General features: G+C 37.3%; 1 protein-coding gene across 2 annotated transcripts; it reads right to left on the reverse strand.

Moving 5' to 3' along the window:
• Positions 1-3,494: 3,494 nt before the first annotated feature.
• Positions 3,495-8,189, reverse strand: LOC113753685 (clathrin heavy chain 1-like). Of its 2 annotated transcripts, XM_027297908.1 has the most exons (7): positions 8,139-8,189; positions 7,789-8,003; positions 7,079-7,390; positions 6,858-6,994; positions 6,505-6,783; positions 5,371-6,428; positions 4,824-4,872 (listed from the first exon to the last, which is right to left on the reverse strand). In XM_027297908.1, the coding sequence occupies exons 1-6, from the start codon at positions 8,158-8,160 to the stop codon at positions 5,885-5,887; spliced, it is 1,509 nt and encodes a 502-aa protein (XP_027153709.1). In that variant the 5' UTR covers positions 8,161-8,189; the 3' UTR covers positions 4,824-4,872; positions 5,371-5,884. The 2 variants fall into 2 exon arrangements, with proteins under 2 accessions (XP_027153710.1, XP_027153709.1); XM_027297909.1 differs by lacking the exons at positions 6,505-6,783; positions 6,858-6,994; positions 7,079-7,390; positions 7,789-8,003; positions 8,139-8,189 and adding an exon at positions 3,495-3,873 and having other exon boundaries at positions 4,047-4,872; positions 5,371-5,880.
• Positions 8,190-20,671: the final 12,482 nt, after the last annotated feature.

Consider the following 20,671-nt stretch of genomic DNA (forward strand, 5'->3'; position numbering starts at 1 on the left):
CCGTTTGAATAAGGGTCATACTGCATTTGATATTGGGGTGGAAAATCTCCGAAAGTATCAATTGGAGCACTTAGATTGTCTTGAAATGCGGGGCATGTGTCAGTTGAATAACCTGAGTCAAAATAAGTTCCACAATTTGCAACAGCCCATTGATCATTAGGAAAAACATGACTCTCATAACCCCATTCAGGAACAAAGTCCAGTCTATCATCAAAATATGGAATGTTAGCAGCCATAAAAAAAATAAGAGAAAAATAAATTGAAAATAAAAACAAGGTGAACTCAAAAAGAAACAAATCAATCTGGCACCAGTCCCCGGCAACGGCGCCAAAAATTGACAGGTGCCGAACCTGTGCAATAATAAATACCTACTCGAGAAAAATACAGATTTTGTATATAGCGGTGAGTAGGGTCGAATCCACAGGGACTGGGGATAATTCGTTTCTTCTAGAGTCCAAAGTATGGGGGGTTTTGGATTAAATGCTAACTAAATAAATTAACTGCAGAAAATAATTAATTAAAAGAAATGATTGGGGAAACTCTAGCCAAGGGTACACATCAGAAATGGTTCATGCACTGATCATTGATGCAGAAATAATTCCAACATTTAGCAATAGATTAGTTATAGTTGTCATGCACGCGATAAACAACCAACCCTTCCTTAATTTCTCGATAGCTAAGGTACGACCGTTAGCTATTTCTCTAACCCAAAAAATAACCCTAGGTACGACCGTAGGATTTAATTTCTAGATTGCATTAATAATTAGAAAGGCCCAATCCTAACCAACAAACACGCTACGAGGGTTTGTTTAAATTAGATCATATGCTCCCCTGACATAAACCCAATTACGCCAGTTGCTACTGAGGTAGAGATAACGAACAATTACGGATTCAATTACCCCTATTTAGCAAAAATAGCCTATATGAATAATTAATTATTGCGCACTAATCAATCATACACAAGGCCATAGCAATTAAAAGCAGGAAACATATAAATACCAATAAATTAAGGAAGCAATTAAAATAAATTCGATCTCACAGTAATTGTCGAACCAAATCGTCAGTTGTCCCCTTGACTAGAAAAGCTTAACCACGCCTCATGAGAAAATCTCCCCGTTGGGGGATATTGTCGAACACCTGGCGTGTGTCAGAGGCCAGTCTAAGGAAAGAAAGAAAAGAAACTAAAACTAAACTAAAACTAAAGCCCTAGATGTATCCCTTGCTTCTGTACGTTGTCCCCTTTTAAAGCAACAAAAGAAAAATGACTAAAAGCTATCTAGGTGGTCCCCACACATGTGGACAAAGCCTCCCAAGTACTTCTTGTTCCAAGTCTCTTTCCCGTAGCTTTCTTTTAAGAGCCCAAATGACTAGATGCTTTTCACTAGCTTGTGGTCCCCCACCAATTCAAGGGCCCAAGAATTGAAGCCCTTAGAAGTCTCCCTATTTTCCATAAAGTCCTTCCTTTTTGATAATTTTCTGCTTCAATCCCTGAAATTGGGTCCAATACCAAATATAAGTAAATATTAATAATTAAAACAATATTTGGCAAGGATAACAGGGGAAATTAACAATAAAATTGCTAACAATTAACACTCTATCATTAGAACAATAAATTTTTTTTAAAAAATAACCAAGATAGTTCGTAAATAAAATTGCCCTGCTCTTACGATAGAGGAAGCTCCTATTAGAATTTTGCTACTAGTAGCTCCCCTTGATAAGGTGATTACTAAGAATTCATTCGTGTAAGCGATAAAAAATGCTCCGGGAGTATCTTCTATCCCTATCCATCAATTTGATAATTTTTTTTCTTTTTCCTAAACTTTTTTTTAATCCCCAAAAATAATTACGAAAAAAAAAAGAAAATCCTTCGTTGCTGACAATCAATTCTCAAATACGCCCCACACATAATGTGGCCATTAGAAATGGTCCACGGCCCATGTCCATGTCATGGGCTCACCCGACAGAGTCTTATAGGCGTACTTGATGCATCAGTTTCTATCACTTTGCCGCCATGCATGTCAATTGTCAATCTGAGCCTGCCTTTTTTTTTTTTTTCAAATGTAAATAAAAAAAAAGTGCTGTGTTTGAGTGGTTTACTGAGGTTTGTATGGTTGGAAAGCTTATGAAGGACAATTAGTTTCTGATGCTGTACATTTGGTTTTCTTCTTGCATGTTGATTTTATCCTCTTTTTAAACTAAATTGCAGAACATATGTTTGGTATCTAACTAAAAGAGTAACTTAGTAATTGGTCTTCTATATTTACCTTGTTCCCTTATAACAAGGTAATAAGTTCATCACTTTTGTGATTTATGATTTAGTTGTACTAAAATCGTTAGGCTGATGCCCCAAAAATTAATGGTTCTAGATTTTAACTACCCGTCTTCTTTTTGCTTCTCAAATCTCACCCTTTTCCTATTAAAAGTTATATATATATATATATATATATATATATATATATAGAATGATATAGTTTACGATTTAATCTAAGGTGGAGGGCGGGCAAATAGTGTTTGTTGAGAGCGATTTAATTACTCGTTGAACATGGTTGTTACCTTTTAACAGTGACAGGTGTCAAGCCTGTGCAATAATAAATACCTGCTCAAATAAAATACAAATTCTGTATATAGCGGTAAGCAGGGTCGAATCCACAGGGACTGAGGATAATTTAATTTCTTCTCAAGTTCCAGATATGGGGGGTTTTTGAAAATGATAGTAACTAAATTACTTGGAATAAATTAAAATAAAATGAAATAACTACAATTCAAATAACTAATTATCACAATAAAAATAATAATGGACGAACTCTAGCCAAGAGACAACTTCGGAGATGGTTCACTTAATTCGATCACAGATGCAAGGATTATTCCAGTTACTATCTGATAAATTAGTTATAGTTGTCATACACGCGATAAACAACCAACTCTTCCTCAATTTGTCGATAGTCAAGGTACGACCGTTGACTATTTCTCTAATTAGGAAACAACCCTAGGTACGACCATAGAAGTTCAATTCCCTAATTGCATGAATAATTAGAAGAGCCTAATTCTAACCAATCAACACGCTACGAGGGTCTCTTTAAGTTAGCCTGTCTATCTCCCTGACACAAACACAATCATGCCAGTTGCCACCAATTTAGAATAATTAAACAATTACGGATTTAACTACCCTAATTAGCTTCAGGTTATTGAATTAATCTAGAATCCGGGCCCTGAATAATCGATTAATAAAACAACCATATGAACATAAAGCAGAAGATAGGCGAATACCAGTGAATAATGGAAATAAATAAAAACTAATTCGATCTCACAAATTTAGTAGAACCAAGTCCTCCGTTGTTCCTCGACTAGATCAGAAACTTAGCCACGCCTCATGAGAAAATCTCCCCGTAATTTAACTGAGGTCCAGGCCATCAAAAGAGCCAAGAAAGAAAAGAAAACTAAAACTATGCTAAAAGCTAAGCTAAGAACTAATGATAAAAACTATTCATCCCAGATCTCTGTACGTCTGCTCCTTTTTAAAGCCAAAGAGGACTAATGCCTCTCCTAGTGCATGGATCCCGCCGAATTAAGAGTCAAAGTCCAAGAAGGGAACTCTACCGAATTGCTTCTTGTTTCCCATCTCTGTACGTTACTTTCTTCTTAAGAGCCAACTGACTAATGCCCTTTTCCTTTCCTCCGTGGTCCCTGCCGAAGTCAAAGGTCCAAGCCTTGAAGTTCTCTCTGCCGAAGTCTCTGGTTGTAGTCTTCTTAGTCAACAAAAATAAAGGAATACGAGTCCAGTTCTTTTCAGCACTGTGGCCTGGCCTGTGGCTCGTTTGAAGTCTCAATTATTTCCAAAAAGATCCTCAGGTTTGGTAGTTTTCTGTTCTCTTTCTGAAATTAAGTCCACAAACCAAATATAAGTAGATATCCGCAATTAACACAATATTTGGCAGGGATAAAAGGGAAAATTACTAATAAAATTACTAACAATTAGCACCCTATCAAACAGCTACCACCACAAACTTCATACATAATGTAGGGCTGTTAATCTGGCTTTATGTTACCTTTCCAGTTTCTTTCTTGTCATTTGAACCTGGTTCTCTAAGAGGGAACAATATGGCCCAGAATGCGAACCACAGGAAATTTGCAGCACTCAGGACAGCAAGCACCCAATAGTAGCGATCCAGGCGACTCTGATTTAATGTGTACTGAAACCAATTCGGTTTTCCTCTCTTTTCACTAATTTTACCTACAACATAAACTGATAAAACACTTCCGACTGTTCCTAGCCCGGATAATCCTGGACTGAGATAGACAAGGTGCTTCTTCATCGACGGGGGACTCTGATCAGTCAAGAAAGGGGTAACACTGTTTTCAAAGAACGAGTCTAGACCTGCTAGGAGAAAATACTGTGGAAGAAGCACAAGCGCACTTAAAGGGATCTTATCATCCGGTTTATCTAGCAATCCATGACTTCTGATCACATGTATCCTTCGAGTTTCGATTCCGGCAGCAGTTATGCAGCATAACACTGAGAAGATCGTAGCAAGCGCAATGCCAATTGAGGGCGCATACTTTTCTCTTGAGAACCTTCCAATGGCGTCGTAGATTGACTTAATCTGTAACTTTGATATTCCATAGAACACCAGAATGACAGAATCGGGCAACTTTAGTTTTCCAATCTTGTAATTCATGTGGTTTGCTTGCTCTACAAAGTATGTGTTTCCAACAGAAGTAATGACACCACAAATTACAAAGGCGATCCAAATTGGAATCATGCGGATTATGATTTTTGTCTCCTCTACTTCTGTCCGAGTGCACAGTCTCCACCTGTATTTTTCTGGTTCTTCAATTTCAGTCTTCAATCGGATGGCAGCCTTGTCTAAGAAACTGAGCCAAATGCACAAAGGATAAAAATGAGCAAGAGCCAGAGTTGAGAAAATCAAATGCATCATGCTTTCCGAGTATAGAACAGGATATAATAAATTCACATTTCGACTAAATGAGCTCAGATAATCTAAATTTATAAATCTGCTGGAAATTTCACAACCCTAAAACCGTTCCACTGGCAATGTAGATATTTGATTGGAAAGCATATGCACTATTAGAGTTTAGCAAACTATCATAAGCCATTGGTACTAGTTAGAATGATAAAATAGAGTTCCATGGAATTTGGAAGCAGGGGGCGCCCACAGCATTGATGCGTTTCTTACTAAATTTGGCATAAAATCATACAAATTTGTTGCACCACTATCAGGAGCCAGTATATCTGGATTTTAATGGATGATTGACCAGAATTCAGTTTTTATAAACGAACAAGTTAATCAATCTTGGGAAGTTAAATAATGTATAGAAAACAAAATACCAGTGGGTAAAAATTTGTCACACCTGAGTAGCCCCTTGGTATGAGGCAATTTTGGAGTGTCAGTATCATGTTTCTCATAAAGCTCTGAATATTGCTTGGGATCTTCAAACATTTTGCGTGTGGAGGCCACACAGACTCTGAAAACATTTGTCACTGTACTTCCTTCTGCGGGTCTGTTTTCCTCTTTGTTGCACGAACGTGTACCTTGCACAAATGCAAGTGTTGCCACCAATGTACAGATTGCTGGGATTCCAAACCGAATTGACCATGGTTTTATATATGGTAGAGCAATTAAACCAACAACAGGAACAAGCAATATACAACAAGCACCAGGGAGTTTTCCGCTGTCGTTTTGCGCAAGGGCTAGCATAGCTTCTAGTGGTTGGAATTGAAGTTGTGATAGATCAACTTCAGCCGTTTTAGTACTCTCAGTTTGCTGCTGCTGCTCTCTCTCCTGATTCTTGACCATGAATGATGGGAGCCGTAAGCTCGGCTTCTTGGCCTTGAATGATGGGAGTCGTAAGCTCGGCTTATTTATCAATTTTCCATCAGGACCTTTGCGATCCAAGGACATTGAGCTACTTTTACAATCCATTGGGTATCTTCTTCAACACGGAATGCAAACTCCACAGCACGGTTAATGTCTCGGATATTATCCAATAACACATTGACAGCTTGCACATTCAAATTGAACTTCTTGAAAATCGCAAAAGCCTCTTCATATAGTTGGGCCTCCACAGCCACTTCCCCCACTGCAGGTCCATCAAAGTTGTCGAGCCTGTTAATGTAGTCCATAACTCTAGAAGGATCAGCTTTGATGGCTGTCAAAATGAGTAGGTTTTGCAGATTGAAGTTTCCACTAAACGCAGAGTTTTGAAGCACAATCTTTTCAAGAAGCTCAATGAGTTCATGTGGAAGATCTGCTGTCATGAATGCTTTGACAGCAGCAGAAACTTGTTCAGGGCTCTTGCTTTCAGGCAAAGCAGTAGATACAACTTGGTCAATGAGTTGCCTCCTATATTCATTTTCAGGGTTCAGGACCTTCTCCCACAGATCACCATCCATTCTTTCAACTACATACCTACAAATAACAAGTCAAAGCATTACCAACCAATCAGCAGACCAAACAGCAAATTAAGCACAGAAAACCAACGAACCTGGCCTGCAACTTAAACAGGGAGTTCTTATTTGTTACGTTGATGAGTTCATCATCACACTGCCCTCTCCGATAGGCAACAACAGCAAGGGTAGGATCACGCTTCTCACAGTATTTGCCCACAACACGTGAATCATAATATGGGTTGGTAGTGAGAAAGTGCTCAGGGTTATTATTACTGTCTATAATGATCTTTCCAAGTGCATTGTGCACATGCACATCCTGGCTTCCTTCACTCACAAGATGCTCCAAAAATTGGGTAAGTAACCGAAGCCGGTTCCTGCAATCAGAAGTTCAAAGTTAATAAGTCCACCGATATGCTAAGTAAAGGTTGTTTTAGCAACGAAAAAGCACCTTTTCTCACACTCGTCCACGAGAGGCTCAACAGGAAGAAGCGAACGGACAGAGAGAATCAAGCCTTTAATAAAATCTTCGGGACATTCATCGTCTAGCAGCTGCCCCACAACTAGTGGAGCATTTCCAGGATTGACCTATGAACACATGAAAAAAAAGCAATTCAGCTTCAGAGTGTATGCGCCATTTGCCAAAATTGTAGGTTCTCAAAAGCAACTGACCTTCTGCACATATCCTTCAATATACCGGAGCATGTTGTTTGTATACAGGTAGTGTGTAAGATCTGGAACAAAACCAAATCGATCACACACATTTATTAGGGGTCTAGGTTCATCTGGATCCTTTTCAATCTGATTCTCGGCGAGTGCAACCAGTGAGACAACACGTCCACTTAATCCAGCTGCTATCAATGCTAAAGCTGTGTAGAAGAGGGCCTTTTGTGTATGACCAAGGCAGTTTGGCTCATAATCTTTACAGGTCCCTGTGACCTTGTGTAGAACTGGTGGTGTTGACATTGACAGAAATCCCATACCCTGTCAGCCAATGAAGGTGTAAAATTCAAGAGAGACCAATCATCATTTTTAGCTAATGTTCTTGAGTTACAAATTCACAATGGCCTCAAACTAATGGTCACACATTCAAAAGGGACAAAACTAGTATTGGGACTGACGATTGATGTCCAATCCCAGCAATCATTCATACCTGAAGACAATTCCTTTTCAACAGTTTACACCAACTGGATTAATACAAGTTCTTGCATCAAGGGACACAATTGACTTCGATATTCTCAGTTTGTTAGGGGTGAATTTCCAGCTAATTAAGAGTCATTAGAGTTAAATCATGGGTCTCTAACAGTGGAGTGGAAGTTTAATCATGGTTCAATTAAATGAAGTAACTAGATGAAAAGGAGTTGACCAGCGGAAGAACTTACAATAGAAAAGGCTATACTTGAGAGAAGCAGACTCCCGTAGTTACTAAGGCCAGCATCCACAAAGATGAAAAAGACTAACGGCAGAAATTTAGTGAGGCCGGTGTAGACATTCATGATTCCAGCAGCACGAGTAACTCCCAGCTTCCAAACATCTGTTAAGTATTTCTGCATTATCCACATCACATATGTTGCAAGCATATCCGCCCACAACAGAACTGCCAACAGAGCAAGAAAATCAGCATTAGTACCATCCAGAGATCGGACTAATCCAGCAGGAGGGCCAATTCGGAACAGACGAACAAGTCAAATAAGCTGAAATATGTGGATGAATCAGAGGTGAGAAGAATTACTCATGATTCTGAGAAATGCCATTTTCTTCTTGAACCTTATGGATTCACCTTTTTCTTCTGCAGAGCAAAAGATGAAGGAAACCAACTTTATTAGGACAAGAAAAGCTCAAGAAGATCGAACACATTTTTGCCATACAAAGCTAAAATGGTGTTGAAAGTTTAGTTTTCTTTACCTCAAATTCCTGTCTGTCCTGGTCCCCTAGAGCCCAGAGGGGAAGAAATTGAGAGAAGTCTGCAAGAAGTCAACTCCTGTGTTCTTTCACCTGCTAACTCAGCTGGAAGACAGCCGCCTGGAAACCAGGTTTTTAAATAGTCCAGTGGAGAGAAGACAAGTCGATGCCAGTGCCAATGGGCCAATGTGATTTCGATTGGATTAAGATCAAATGTAATGATTAAAACTTGGTAATTATCTGGAGGCCATAAGAATTTTAGCAGCTTTGTTTTTCTACTTCTTAGTTTCCCTACTTTTTAGGTTTGACGGCCTTTTAGAGAATTCTTATTGCTAATTGCACGAAAACACTATCCTGTTTTTGGCTTATCTATTTTGGTTTTGTGTGTGTTTGTACGTGTTTTTAGCGCTTTGTCACATATCTTTTTTGTTTTACAACTTTTTTTTTCTAAAATTTTGAATGTTTATCATATTTTTGTCTTTAGTACTTCCAAATTAACTGAATCAGGGGGAAGGGCTGAGAAAATATTCATAGACTTTAGGTAATATTGTCATTTTAAATATATTTTTGTCTTTAGTGCCATAGCACATTCTCTATTCACTTTTGTATTTCAAGGGGATCGCATCATAAAAAATTATTACAATAATCCTTTTCTATCTCGGCACACTTGAGCTGGACTGAGAATACAACAATGGAATTATTTGGATTGTAAATTATTTGTATAATTTTTTTTTTTGCTTATATCATCAACAAATTTTTTAATTACCTTTATATTTTACCTACATCATATCAAAAAAGTGTTACAATATTTTTTTTTTAAATTATTCCAAATAATTCACTATCCAACAACCTGTACTATGATTTAGAACTCATATCACCTCCATCCCAATTTTGAGTACAACTTCCACAGATGGAATAATTTCTTTTTCCATCAGCTAAGCACCAAAAGAGATGGTCCTGTTTGTAGAAAAAATAAATAAAAGAAAGAAAAACCTGTATTAGAAAATTTGTTTAGGGAGGTACAACTCTGCCATGCCTGGTGACAGTAGGCCTGAGGTCAAACAATTAATGTATTTAAAGATGGCATTGCAACTTGAGATAAAATAAGTTATCTTACTGATAGGGTGTTAATTGTTAGCAATTTTATTGTTAATTTTCCTTTTTATCCTTGCCAAATATTGTTTTAATTATTAATATTTACTTATATTTGGTATTGGACCCAATTTCAGGGATTGAAGCAGAAAACTACAAAAAAGGAGGGACTTTTGGAGATAATTGAGACTTCAAATAAGCCACAGACTTGGCCCACATGGTGATATACGCGGACTGCATTTCTTCTGCTAATTAGAAGTGTCTTGAGTACTTAAGAGTCCTAAGAGCAATGAAAGACGAAAAAGAGGAGGAGACATCAAGAGGCCTTGCCTTTTGTACTTTGATTTGGAATCTGCGGCGGGGACCACAGAAAAGCATTAGTCATTGGACTTTGGAAGGAAAGAAACGTAGGAAGCTTTGAGATTTGTTTTTGTTCCTTATTTGTGGGGACCACTGGATGGATAGCTTGGATCATCTTCCTTTTGGCTATAAAAAGACAATTGTAAGAAAGGCTACGGAGACAGTTTTTAGCATAGTTTTAGTTTTCTTTTCTTAGCTCTTTCGCATGGTTGTTCTCCATTAATGGAGGACTAACCTCTTAATTCCCATGGTTTCCTAAATTGGAGACATTTGTTGATTTATTAGCACACTAGCACTGTCCCTAGTCCCGTTAAGTACAATTGGTGCATTCTTTGGGGTTGATTTGGGAGTTAGTTGCCAATTGCTTCTCGTTTTGATTTCTGCTCATTTTTGGTGCTATTGGGTGTGTTCGGATCTATCAGGTGCAGTGGGTTGGCCATTTGATTTACTTTTTCCCCTGTGCATACACCAGTGGCACTGGTGAGGGTAGTGTACGTACCATTTGTTACTCCTGTGTTATTGGTTGCCTCATTGACTACTGGGCATCTTTCTTGAGTTATTTCTGTCCAATTTCTGAATTGTTGTTGTTGGATTGCCTGTTGCTTGGCTCAAGTGCTAATTTTGGTCGGCTGAATTGGGTTATTAATTGTCCAATTGGTGACATTTGTTGAGGTTCACTTGCTCAAATTGGTTGAATTCACTGCTCTGTTGGGGTCCCTGTTGGTATCACTTGAGTTCTATTTTGCTAGTTTCTGTCTTGCGTCATTTGAAGTGCCTTTGGGTGGGCATTTTCTGCGTTTGTTTGTTGAATTGGAGGGCTACTGTGCCACGTCCTTTGCTTATTGCTGTTGGTGGCGTCTAATTGACTTGCTGGGAGTATTTTACCTATTGATTTCAATTGCTAAATCTTTAGAACATTTGTTGCGATTTTGGGTAGAATTGGGTTCATTTGTTGAGATTTGTTGATTTATTTATACTCTATTACCGCTTCTAGTCTGTTTGATCGCCATATTCGTTGGAATTGACTGCGTTCAAGCACATTGTTGGACGTCCTCGGCCATTGATTGAAACTGCTGCATTGTCTAGAAATTTGCTGGTTTGAAGTTCTCTGTTGCACTCTAGTTCGCCTGGATCAAGACGCACGTCGGAGCTCTCCTTCCCTCTACAATCTTTCACTGCCGCGCACTACCGTAGCACCATTTTCACTCCACCGTTCCCACCTATTCCATAGCCGCCCGAGACCTTCCACCACGTATTCAGGGAAGTGTAGTTGTCCTATTCGCTTTCTTTACTTTATGATCTCCATTGAGGACAATGTCGGATTTAGGTGTGGGGGGGAGAGCTGTGGTACAGCTGGTATTTCTGGTGTTCAGCTTTTAGTTTTTTTCTTTTCCTTTATTTTCGTTGTTATTTGTTCTATTTTTCGTTTATTTCCTTTTCTTTCTTCCTAGTGGTCAATTTTTTATTTGAATACCAAGTTTGATGTTGGATTGTTGTCTCTAATTCTGCTATTGCTAAGTGTTATTAATAAAAAGGTATCAAGTTGATGTGGTTGAGTTCAGGAATATCTCTTTGGTGAATATCAATAATTGCTTAACTTTTTCTATTTTTGGTTAACTTTTCTAAGCATGGGGAATGATTGTTGGCATTTTTCATGTGAATAGGTCCAATTATTAATTTTAGTTCTCCATATTTGGAAATTTGAGGTTAGCTGCTGTTATTTTTGTGTTATTTTAGTTATTGTGCTACATGGTTGTAAATAAGAGTTGACTGTACTCCGCTAGTAGTTACTACTGAGTAACCGGGGATTTTCACCTAAAGTGTTGATTTTCGCGTCAAAAGGTAGTAGTTGCTATGAGTGCGTGGTCCCGTAGCAATTAGAGTTGAGTAACCGGGCTCCTCCATCCGTCAAATGTTGGAGTTCGCGTCAAAAGGCTCTAAGGGCTATAGACTAAGTCTTTTGTTACTCAAAAAAAAAAAATGAAAAAAATGAAAAAAAATAAAGATTGTATTAGTATGTGAATAAGTCAGCTTGCCGGTTTGTGATCTTAATGTCGAGATTTTGGTTAATAGTTGGACCATTTGCTGATAAATGTGAGCAACCATTCCTTTTTCTTAGATTAGTTTGCTTTAAATTGGAGGAGTTGGTGGTTGAGAAGCTAACCGGAGTGGTTTTTTCTTGGATCTTAACTGTGATGCTTGATATATGTTTTTCTGGGTATCTTGGCAATATGATAGTTAGAGCAATAGCCATTGTCAAAATTTTGGTGTTCAATTGCTGTTCTTATGCTTGAGGGCAAGCATGATTTAGGTGTGGGGGGAATTGATAGGGTGTTAATTGTTAGCAATTTTATTGTTAATTTTCCTTTTTATCCTTGCCAAATATTGTTTTAATTATTAATATTTACTTATATTTGGTATTGGACCCAATTTCAGGGATTGAAGCAGAAAACTACAAAAAAGGAGGGACTTTTGGAGATAATTGAGACTTCAAATAAGCCACAGACTTGGCCCACATGGTGATATACGCGGACTGCATTTCTTCTGCTAATTAGAAGTGTCTTGAGTACTTAAGAGTCCTAAGAGCAATGAAAGACGAAAAAGAGGAGGAGACATCAAGAGGCCTTGCCTTTTGTACTTTGATTTGGAATCTGCGGCGGGGACCACAGAAAAGCATTAGTCATTGGACTTTGGAAGGAAAGAAACGTAGGAAGCTTTGAGAGTTGTTTTTGTTCCTTATTTGTGGGGACCACTGGATGGATAGCTTGGATCATCTTCCTTTTGGCTATAAAAAGACAATTGTAAGAAAGGCTACGGAGACAGTTTTTAGCATAGTTTTAGTTTTCTTTTCTTAGCTCTTTCGCATGGTTGTTCTCCATTAATGGAGGACTAACCTCTTAATTCTAGTCAAGGGGACAACTGAAGACTTGGTTCAACAATTACTGTGAGATCTAATTTATTTTAATTGCTTCCTTAATTTATTGGTATTTATATGTTTCCTGCTTTTAATTGCTATAGCTCGTGTGAGTGATTGAATAGATGCGCAATATTTAATTATTCACATAGGCTATTTTGCTAAATAGGGATAATTGAATCCGTAATTGTTCGTTATCTCTATCTTAGTAGCAACTGGCGTAATTGGGTTTATGTCAGGGGAGCATACGATCTAGTTTAAACAAACCCTCGTAGCGTGTTTGTTAGTTAGGATTGGGCCTTTCTAATTATTAATGCAATCTAGAAATTAAATACTACGGTCGTACCTAGGGTTGTTTTTGGGTTAGAGAAATAGCTAACGGTCGTACCTTAGCTATCGAGAAATTAAGGAAGGGTTGGTTGTTTATCGCGTGCATGACAACTATAACTAATCTATTAATAAATGTGGAATTATCTGTGAATCAATGATCAGTGCCTGAACCATTTCTGAAGTGTACCCTTGGCTAGAGTTTTCCCTTAATTATTTCTCTTAATCAATTATTTTCTGCAGTTAATTTATTTAGTTAGCATTTAATCCAAAACCCCCCATACTTTGGATTCTAGAAGAAACGAATTATCCCCAGTCCCTGTGGATTCGACCCTACTCACCGCTATATACAAAATCTGTATTTTTCTCGAGTAGGTATTTATTATTGCACAGGTTCGGCACCTGTCACTTACCAATAAAACGTGCAATAAAATAATAATACTGTTTCAATCATCACAATATTTTGTGGGTGAGACCTTCACCAGTAGAACAAGTTTTTGCAAAAGAATGATTAGCGGACGTTGATCCAATTTGCTAATTAAATTAAGAGTTCACACCATGATTAACGAGGTTATCTACCATCTTTCATCACATGGATTAATTAATTTGTATTGGTTGCCAAGGATCATGATCGTACTTCATTCGTTATTTAAACGTCAAAACTGATTCTTTGTATAATCTTGCTTGTGTAATTGAGCAATTAAGCCAGCTGTGCAATTGAGTGAGTGGAATGAAATTTGATTAAACAGATGGTTAAATGGATCCAATGCAATGCATTAAAACAGCTGGGAATTCCCTCAAGTTTGAATTATCTGATTCTTTTACTGCATTATTGCCTAATCCTGTTAATTAAATTGATGTATAATATTTCTTTGTTTTCGCATTCCCTTTCTCCTGGTCCAAAAATTTTCATCCAGGTTTTTCTAACCTTAGTGCTTTCTCTTAAAAATCTATTTTATGTTTTGGCTTCTAAATCACTTTGGATTGGTAGCTAGAGTATTGATCAAATAACCATTTCGTCTAAACTAGAACCATATGAGAAATGAAGTCAGAAACTCAGTACTGAAGTTTTTTTTTTTTTTTTTTTTGTCGATACGATAGCTTCCTACACTATGGCGAGGGGTAGGGCCTGAAGATATTCTAGAGTAACTCGGAAGAAACTGAATTACTATCGGACCAAATAGGTGCAGAACGCACTCACCTGAATTTTTTAAACAAGGCCACATTTAATTGTGGCACCAAGCCTTAATGTATTGCCAAAGGCTGGTGGTTAACTCAGGACTGAAGTAGCCTTAACTCAGGACTGAAGTAGCCAAACTTGTTCTTTGGCAAGTCGTATCTCGTCTCCTTGACCAAATTACACGTTGTTCTAATCCGTCCACACCTGCAAAATTTCTGCATTTACACTTGGCCAATCGTGGAAATTTCTGTCCTCAAGTGCCATCATTAGGCTGCATAAGGAAACTCTCTGCTTTCTCGGAAATGGGCCTCTTTGAAAAACTTGATGGAATTTGAAATCTCAAGTCAATTACCATATTAAAAAATTGACAATGAAGAAAAAATTCTGGTGTCCCTCTAATAAAATCTTCTTTTCTTGAGGCTACTTCAGTGAGGTTTTCACTTCCTTTTTTTGTATGTATGATTTTAGATTAAGCAATACATTTGTTTGCTTAATACTCTATTGACCAATCTCAATTATCTATTTTTTTAAAATTTTTTTGGACAAACCCCGTGTATGGGGGTGGAATGTCAGTCCAATTTCAGTTAACTTAAGAAGCCAAAACTTAAAATAAGTTTTTATGACTAAAGAGAGAGCACTGTTTAAAAAAAAAAAAAAAACTTGATGAAATTCTGATTTCAAAAGCCTTAGTAATCTTGACGATAATAATATCCATATACATCAGTTCAATTGTCTGGATTAGGCCATAAATCAAACGTGAGGGAATTCCCAGCTGTTTTAATTCATTGCATTAGCTTCATTTAACCATCTGTTTTAATTAAGTTTCTTTCTTCTCACCGAATTGTACTGCTGGTTTTACTTAACGTTTCAATCATTAATGAAGTACAAGTTATATTAATGAGCCTCGGCAACCACTAGAAAGTAAATCCATGTCATGAAAGATGGTAGATAACCTTGTTAATCATGATGTGAACTCTTAATTTAATTGACAAATTGGAGCAATGTCCACTAATCATTCTTTTTGTAAAAATCTGTTCAATTTGTGAAGGTCTCCATGCATAAAATATGGCAATAATTGAAACAATATTACTATTATTTTATTTCATGTCTTATTGACAAGATAACTTACTTTATCTCAAGTGAAATTGCCATCTTTAAATACACGAGTTGTTTCTTTTAGACCTATTGTCGCCGGACATGGTGGAGGAGAGAGGAATAGATTGAATAGTTTGAGAGGAAGAGATATAGGCGAGAAATCTCGAGTTCAAACTCCAATACTTACACTTGAAAAGAAAAGGCATGACACAGTTGTACCTCCCCAGATAAATTTTCTAACACGGGTATTTCTTTCTTTTATTTATTTTCTTTTTTCGTTCTTAGTTGATGGAAAAAGACATATATAAGTTCCATTTGTGGAAGTTGTACAAGTATGCTGACTTTTCTCCAATAGAAAGTTTGAATTCCTAAAAACAAAGAAAGTGCCCTTTCGAAGTCTACTGGGGCCACGTGATGATCTAATTTTATATAATTGGTTGAAGTGTAAACGAAGAAATTTTTAGGTGTGGACAGAATAAAATAACAAGCGTTTTGGTCAAGGAGAGGAGATACTACTAGCCAAAAATATACTCCAATTATTTAAGGTAGCAGAATTGTGGCACGTTTTTTGCCAGTAAGGATTCTTAATCTTGGTCAGTCAACTTAAAATGAAGTAAACGATCCTCTTTAACATGATATAAGAAAGGCCTCCTTTGGTTCACTAAATAGATTATACAAAAGCTATTCTTATCATAAAATTAACCCCCAAGCCATGTGCACGGTCTTCTCGAGAACTACCACTCAGATTGAAAAGAGGCTCCATGTACCTTTCTAAGGAGCAAATAAGGAGACAAGGCAAATCTACCGTTGCTGACAAAAAAAAAATATATAAGGAGACAACGCAAACGCCAAAGGGCTACCAAATTCATGAGTTAGCTGTACCCTAACATGTTTTAACAAAACCCGTTCCTAATTATTGGGCGAGATCCTATCATAGATATGTAGATATATTTGGAAAATTGTTAAATATAATCGAGATTAAGAGTGTCAGAAGCATTTTCAGAGTTCATCTTGTCAAGTTATGGAAATTCTGACACATTACAATAATATGGTTAAATTCAAAGGGGAGGATTAGGTTGAGCGGTAAAATGGAAAGAATTGTAAATAAGAAATTATGAATTTAAAACCTCTCATTTATCCAGAGAGAGAGAGAGAGATTCAAAAGGAAAAATAACCAAAACGATTCAATAAATAAAATCTCTATATTCTTACTACAGAGGAGGCTCGTATTGGAATTTTGTTACTAGTAGCTTCCCATGAATACGTGATTCCTATGAATTCATTCGTGTAAGCAAGTGAACAATGCGCTTTTAACATCTTCTATCTTTTAATGTAGTGATTTTTTCTTTTCCCTAAACTTTCTTCATCCAAAATAATAAACGAGAAAAAAAAAAATAAACAGAATTCTTGGATGCGGGCAATCAATTTTCAGATCGGATACATTGATAATAATCTTGGCAGTCACATTTAGTGGTCTGGTTGACCATTCACCATGCAGATTTGACCGTTTTCTAACTGAAATTTAGTGATTTGGTGCCGGGGTTTTACCCTTTATCAGGGAACATATGCTCACTTTTCCCAATAATTTTGAGGCTTAATTTTGAAATTGGTTTGTGAAATTTTGTCCATTATTATTTTTTTTTTTTTTGTTAGCAACGATACATTTGTATAACCTATTCTATCCTAATCTAGGGGGAGGGAGAGCCTAAGGAGGCTGTGATATGGGCTAGTGGGTATACAGACCCAACTAGATCAAGGGAGTGCTATGGCACAACCCTTAAGCTACAAGGTACCTACTACCTATGTGGTTGGCTTTCATCCGGATTAGTGCATATGGAAATTGTAAATTTAAAATGTTTAAGGTGTATAATGTAAGTGGTTAAAAAGCACAAACATTTTTTGTTTTTCCATCTTAAATAAGAGGCACTTTTTTAAACAATAATCGATGCATCCTTGTCTCACAAAGGCGTGAATTCCACAAAATCTGCCTGCAATTTGCATGAAGTTTGGCATCTTGTTCCATCTCAATTTGCCAATACTCTTTGAGGATGATGCCAAGGTAAGTTCAACGGCTGATCACGATGATCAATTACCATCTTCTCAAGGGCAACTGCATTTTCTAGATCACTTTGACGACCATAATATTCCCAACTCCAGCAATTGGCAAAAACTTGCGATGTTTTAAGAAAGACATGATATGATCAAATTCTTTTTTGGTTAATTGAAAAGATTATGCATCAAATTATTTTTTGCCAAGTAGAATCTCGAAAGACTCCCAAAAACTTATGGCTGGATCAGTGAGCTAATCCCAAATGAAATGTTACAATCTATTCATTCAAAATGTGTTACTTATAGGTTCCCCTGACTGATGCCGTTGTGGGTTTCTGAGATGCCCAACAATCAAAGCTCAAATCATCCAACACAGATTTCGGCCTTTCGAGACTGTTTGCTGCCCATATCAATTTCACGGTCATTTGCAGCTGTATAAGCTTGAATTCGGGCTGCCTAGGGAAACCTGCTTTACATATTGATTAATCAATGGCCTATGGGTCCAGCAACAATCTAAAAGGTCGCACGCAGATGTCTGAGGATTGAACATGAAGACTTGGACAATTTTCTAAGTTCAAATTGAGTGATTTAGTCCTCGGATTTTACCTTCCATCAGGGAAATATGCTCAATTTTCCCAATGATTTTCAAAATGACTTGAGCCTGATTTGACTGCTTCTAATTGAAATTAGTGATAATAGACCAGGGATTTCACCCTTTATCGGGAAGCAAATGCTCACCTTTCCCACAAATTTGCATGCTGTAAAATATGTAGTACTACTGTGAGGTTGACAAGACATTCATCCAGGTCAATGCAAGTGGAAATGTAAATTAACATGATTATGGGGTACAATGTAAGTAGTTAAAGAGCACAGGATAAAGGACAGGAACGGTTGTCTCAAAAAATAAATGGCCTAAAATGGGCCAACACTGTTTAATTTCAAGTTGTACGGACGAAATAATGTCTATAATTTTGAGACAAGGACCCGTGTGAATAGGCCCCGCGTGAATGGTTCAGCAGTAGCGCCTCTCACGAGTGACCCTTGAGATCACAAGTTCGAGTTTCCGTTACGCTGGATTCCTCCGCGCACTTAACGTGTTCGGGCCAGGTTGGGGCGCCGGGTCCGGGCGCAGGGGATTAGTCGGGCCCCGTAAGGATTGATCCGGACAACCCTATATCGACAAAAAAAAAAAAAAAGGGACCGCGTGTGAATAGTACGTGAATATAAGTACTTGGTCCATCTGGCGGAAACATATAGCCCGGGGGCATCATTATCAAGCACTGGAGACTAGAGAGTGCGCTTGAGTAATTGCAGTGAGACTAGATTTGTATCCCAGAAAATGACCGATTTTAATTTGGTACAATAAACTATCTCCAGATGTTGCAACATTGCAAGAGATGGACCTGAGACTTGAAGATTTATCAAATCGTAACAGCCATGCACTACTAGTCACACAAGCAATGGGTAGTTTGTGCAAGAAGAATTTCAAGAATTTTGCCGGACACATTTCACGCCCATCAAACTCAGGGTTCTGAGGGAATTGAAATCAACAGATTCACCAGCATGACCGCTCAGGCCAATGGAGTCAAGTGAAAAAGTATACGCGTTAAAGTAATAACGAAACAGCTCGTCAAACTCTAACAAGTCCAATTCTAGCCATTCAACTCGCCATGCAAAGGCATACTGAAGCCACTGGTGAATGTTCATGGGAATGTCTGTCCAAATCAAAACAAACCCTGAATTCATCAAGCAATGTCAAGGATTTGTGCGATATACAGCAGCACATTGTTCACCAGCTTAATATACTTGAGCCTTTCTCTTTTGCAAATTTGCTATGCTCTTTCACTGATATGGCTTGTATTCCTGCCATCTTGTCTAACGCTTTGGACGCATCAAAATCATGCAGCTCTGGCGTCCACAAATCTGTCCAACTTTTTAACAGAGCACTTATTCTCGGTGCAGCTTTAAGCGGCAGAAAAGATATAATTCAACGAAGAATATCATATCATCAGGTAGTTCACTGATCACATCCATGACTTGTTGCTCTCTGTTTTTGCACTTCTTCAGGCCATTCATCGATCTAGAATCAGAGGCAAGTTTCACCCTTTGCCCCCTTCGGGGCCCCCTCCAGTGACCCTTCGCCCCATCAAGATTGATGCTTGCCCAAAAATATTCTAACCATCAAATCTATATGATTCTTGCTTCCATTTGTATAGATAAGGCCTCAGGGATCTAGTGGGGGATGGGGAGGGCCTGCTGCCCCCTCAAAATTTGAAAAATTCTTTTATAGCTATTTATCTTAATCAAACCTTGTACTTATATTTTAATAGAAATTAGATTTTGCCCCAAACTTTAATAGATCCTTCAACACTTTCTTAAAAACTTTAACATTTTCCATGTAAATATTAGAGTTTACCCCCAAAATTTTTAAAATGTATAAGAATACCTTCTTCAATGCACATCTTTAATGATCTTGCCCCTTCAAACCTTAATGTCTAGTACCACTACTGGTCCCATCACTATATAACAACTAGTTAAGCCCTTCTGATAATTATCGCATAAAAATCACAGAAATTTTTTTAAGTGTTTTTATTTCAAAATTTTCCTTGCATACAAACAAGATAATTAAGGGCCAAATCCAACTTAAGGAACAAAAAAAAAAAAAAAACTTGAAAAAAAGCAAGGAAAAAAGCAAACATAAAAGTGCTTGCTAACTTTCAATGGCAACAACGTAAAAATCAGATGTTGAAGGTTTGGTGTCTCGTATGAACACCAATTAAAAAAATGTTTAAAGAGTTTGTAAGATCAAAATATTTGGCAATTCTTATGACTTATTTTGTATTATCTTCTGAATATTAGAAAACAACAAAAAGACAAGTCCCTGTCATCCCTCTTCTTTACTGTCTTTAATAAGGGCAAAAGTTGAAGAACATGTACACACTTGCCACATGTGTGAAAATCAGAATAACAGCCTATTTTCAAAAGAACTATTATAATAAAAAGAAATATCAATATGAAATTCTTCTTTAAATGAAGAAAGAACAGATGTACGCATAGTCTCTGGCATCTGTAATCACATTTGTTTAGAAATATAAATCGATAACAAGTTGGGATCACTATTCACTCCTTTTGAAAGTCTTACAATCGTCCGCATATTCAAAAGACTGAAAATGTATTTCAAGATCATGTGGTTGTATTTGGTTTGAGAGATTTGACGAATGATTTGAAATATATTTTGAAATCCTTTTAGCTCGTACGACTGATTTGAGAGGTATTTGGATTTGTAATCTACTAACTAATTTAATGCTTAGGTATTTTTAGATAATTAATGGATGACAAGTCCAAC

Source organism: Coffea eugenioides, chromosome 11 (assembly GCF_003713205.1).
Source record: "Coffea eugenioides isolate CCC68of chromosome 11, Ceug_1.0, whole genome shotgun sequence".
In the NCBI taxonomy this organism is placed as follows: Eukaryota; Viridiplantae; Streptophyta; class Magnoliopsida; order Gentianales; family Rubiaceae; genus Coffea; species Coffea eugenioides.

Bases quoted from the DNA above. Each gene is read 5' to 3' on its own strand.
- LOC113753685 (XM_027297908.1), bottom strand. From the start codon at position 8,160: ATGGCATTTCTCAGAATCATGA. The intron at 8,004-8,138 runs GTAATTCTTCTC...CTCTGTTGGCAG, and splicing joins GGCATTTCTCAGAATCATGA to TTCTGTTGTGGGCGGATATG. The intron at 6,995-7,078 runs GTCAGTTGCTTT...ATGTGTTCATAG, and splicing joins TTGAAGGATATGTGCAGAAG to GTCAATCCTGGAAATGCTCC.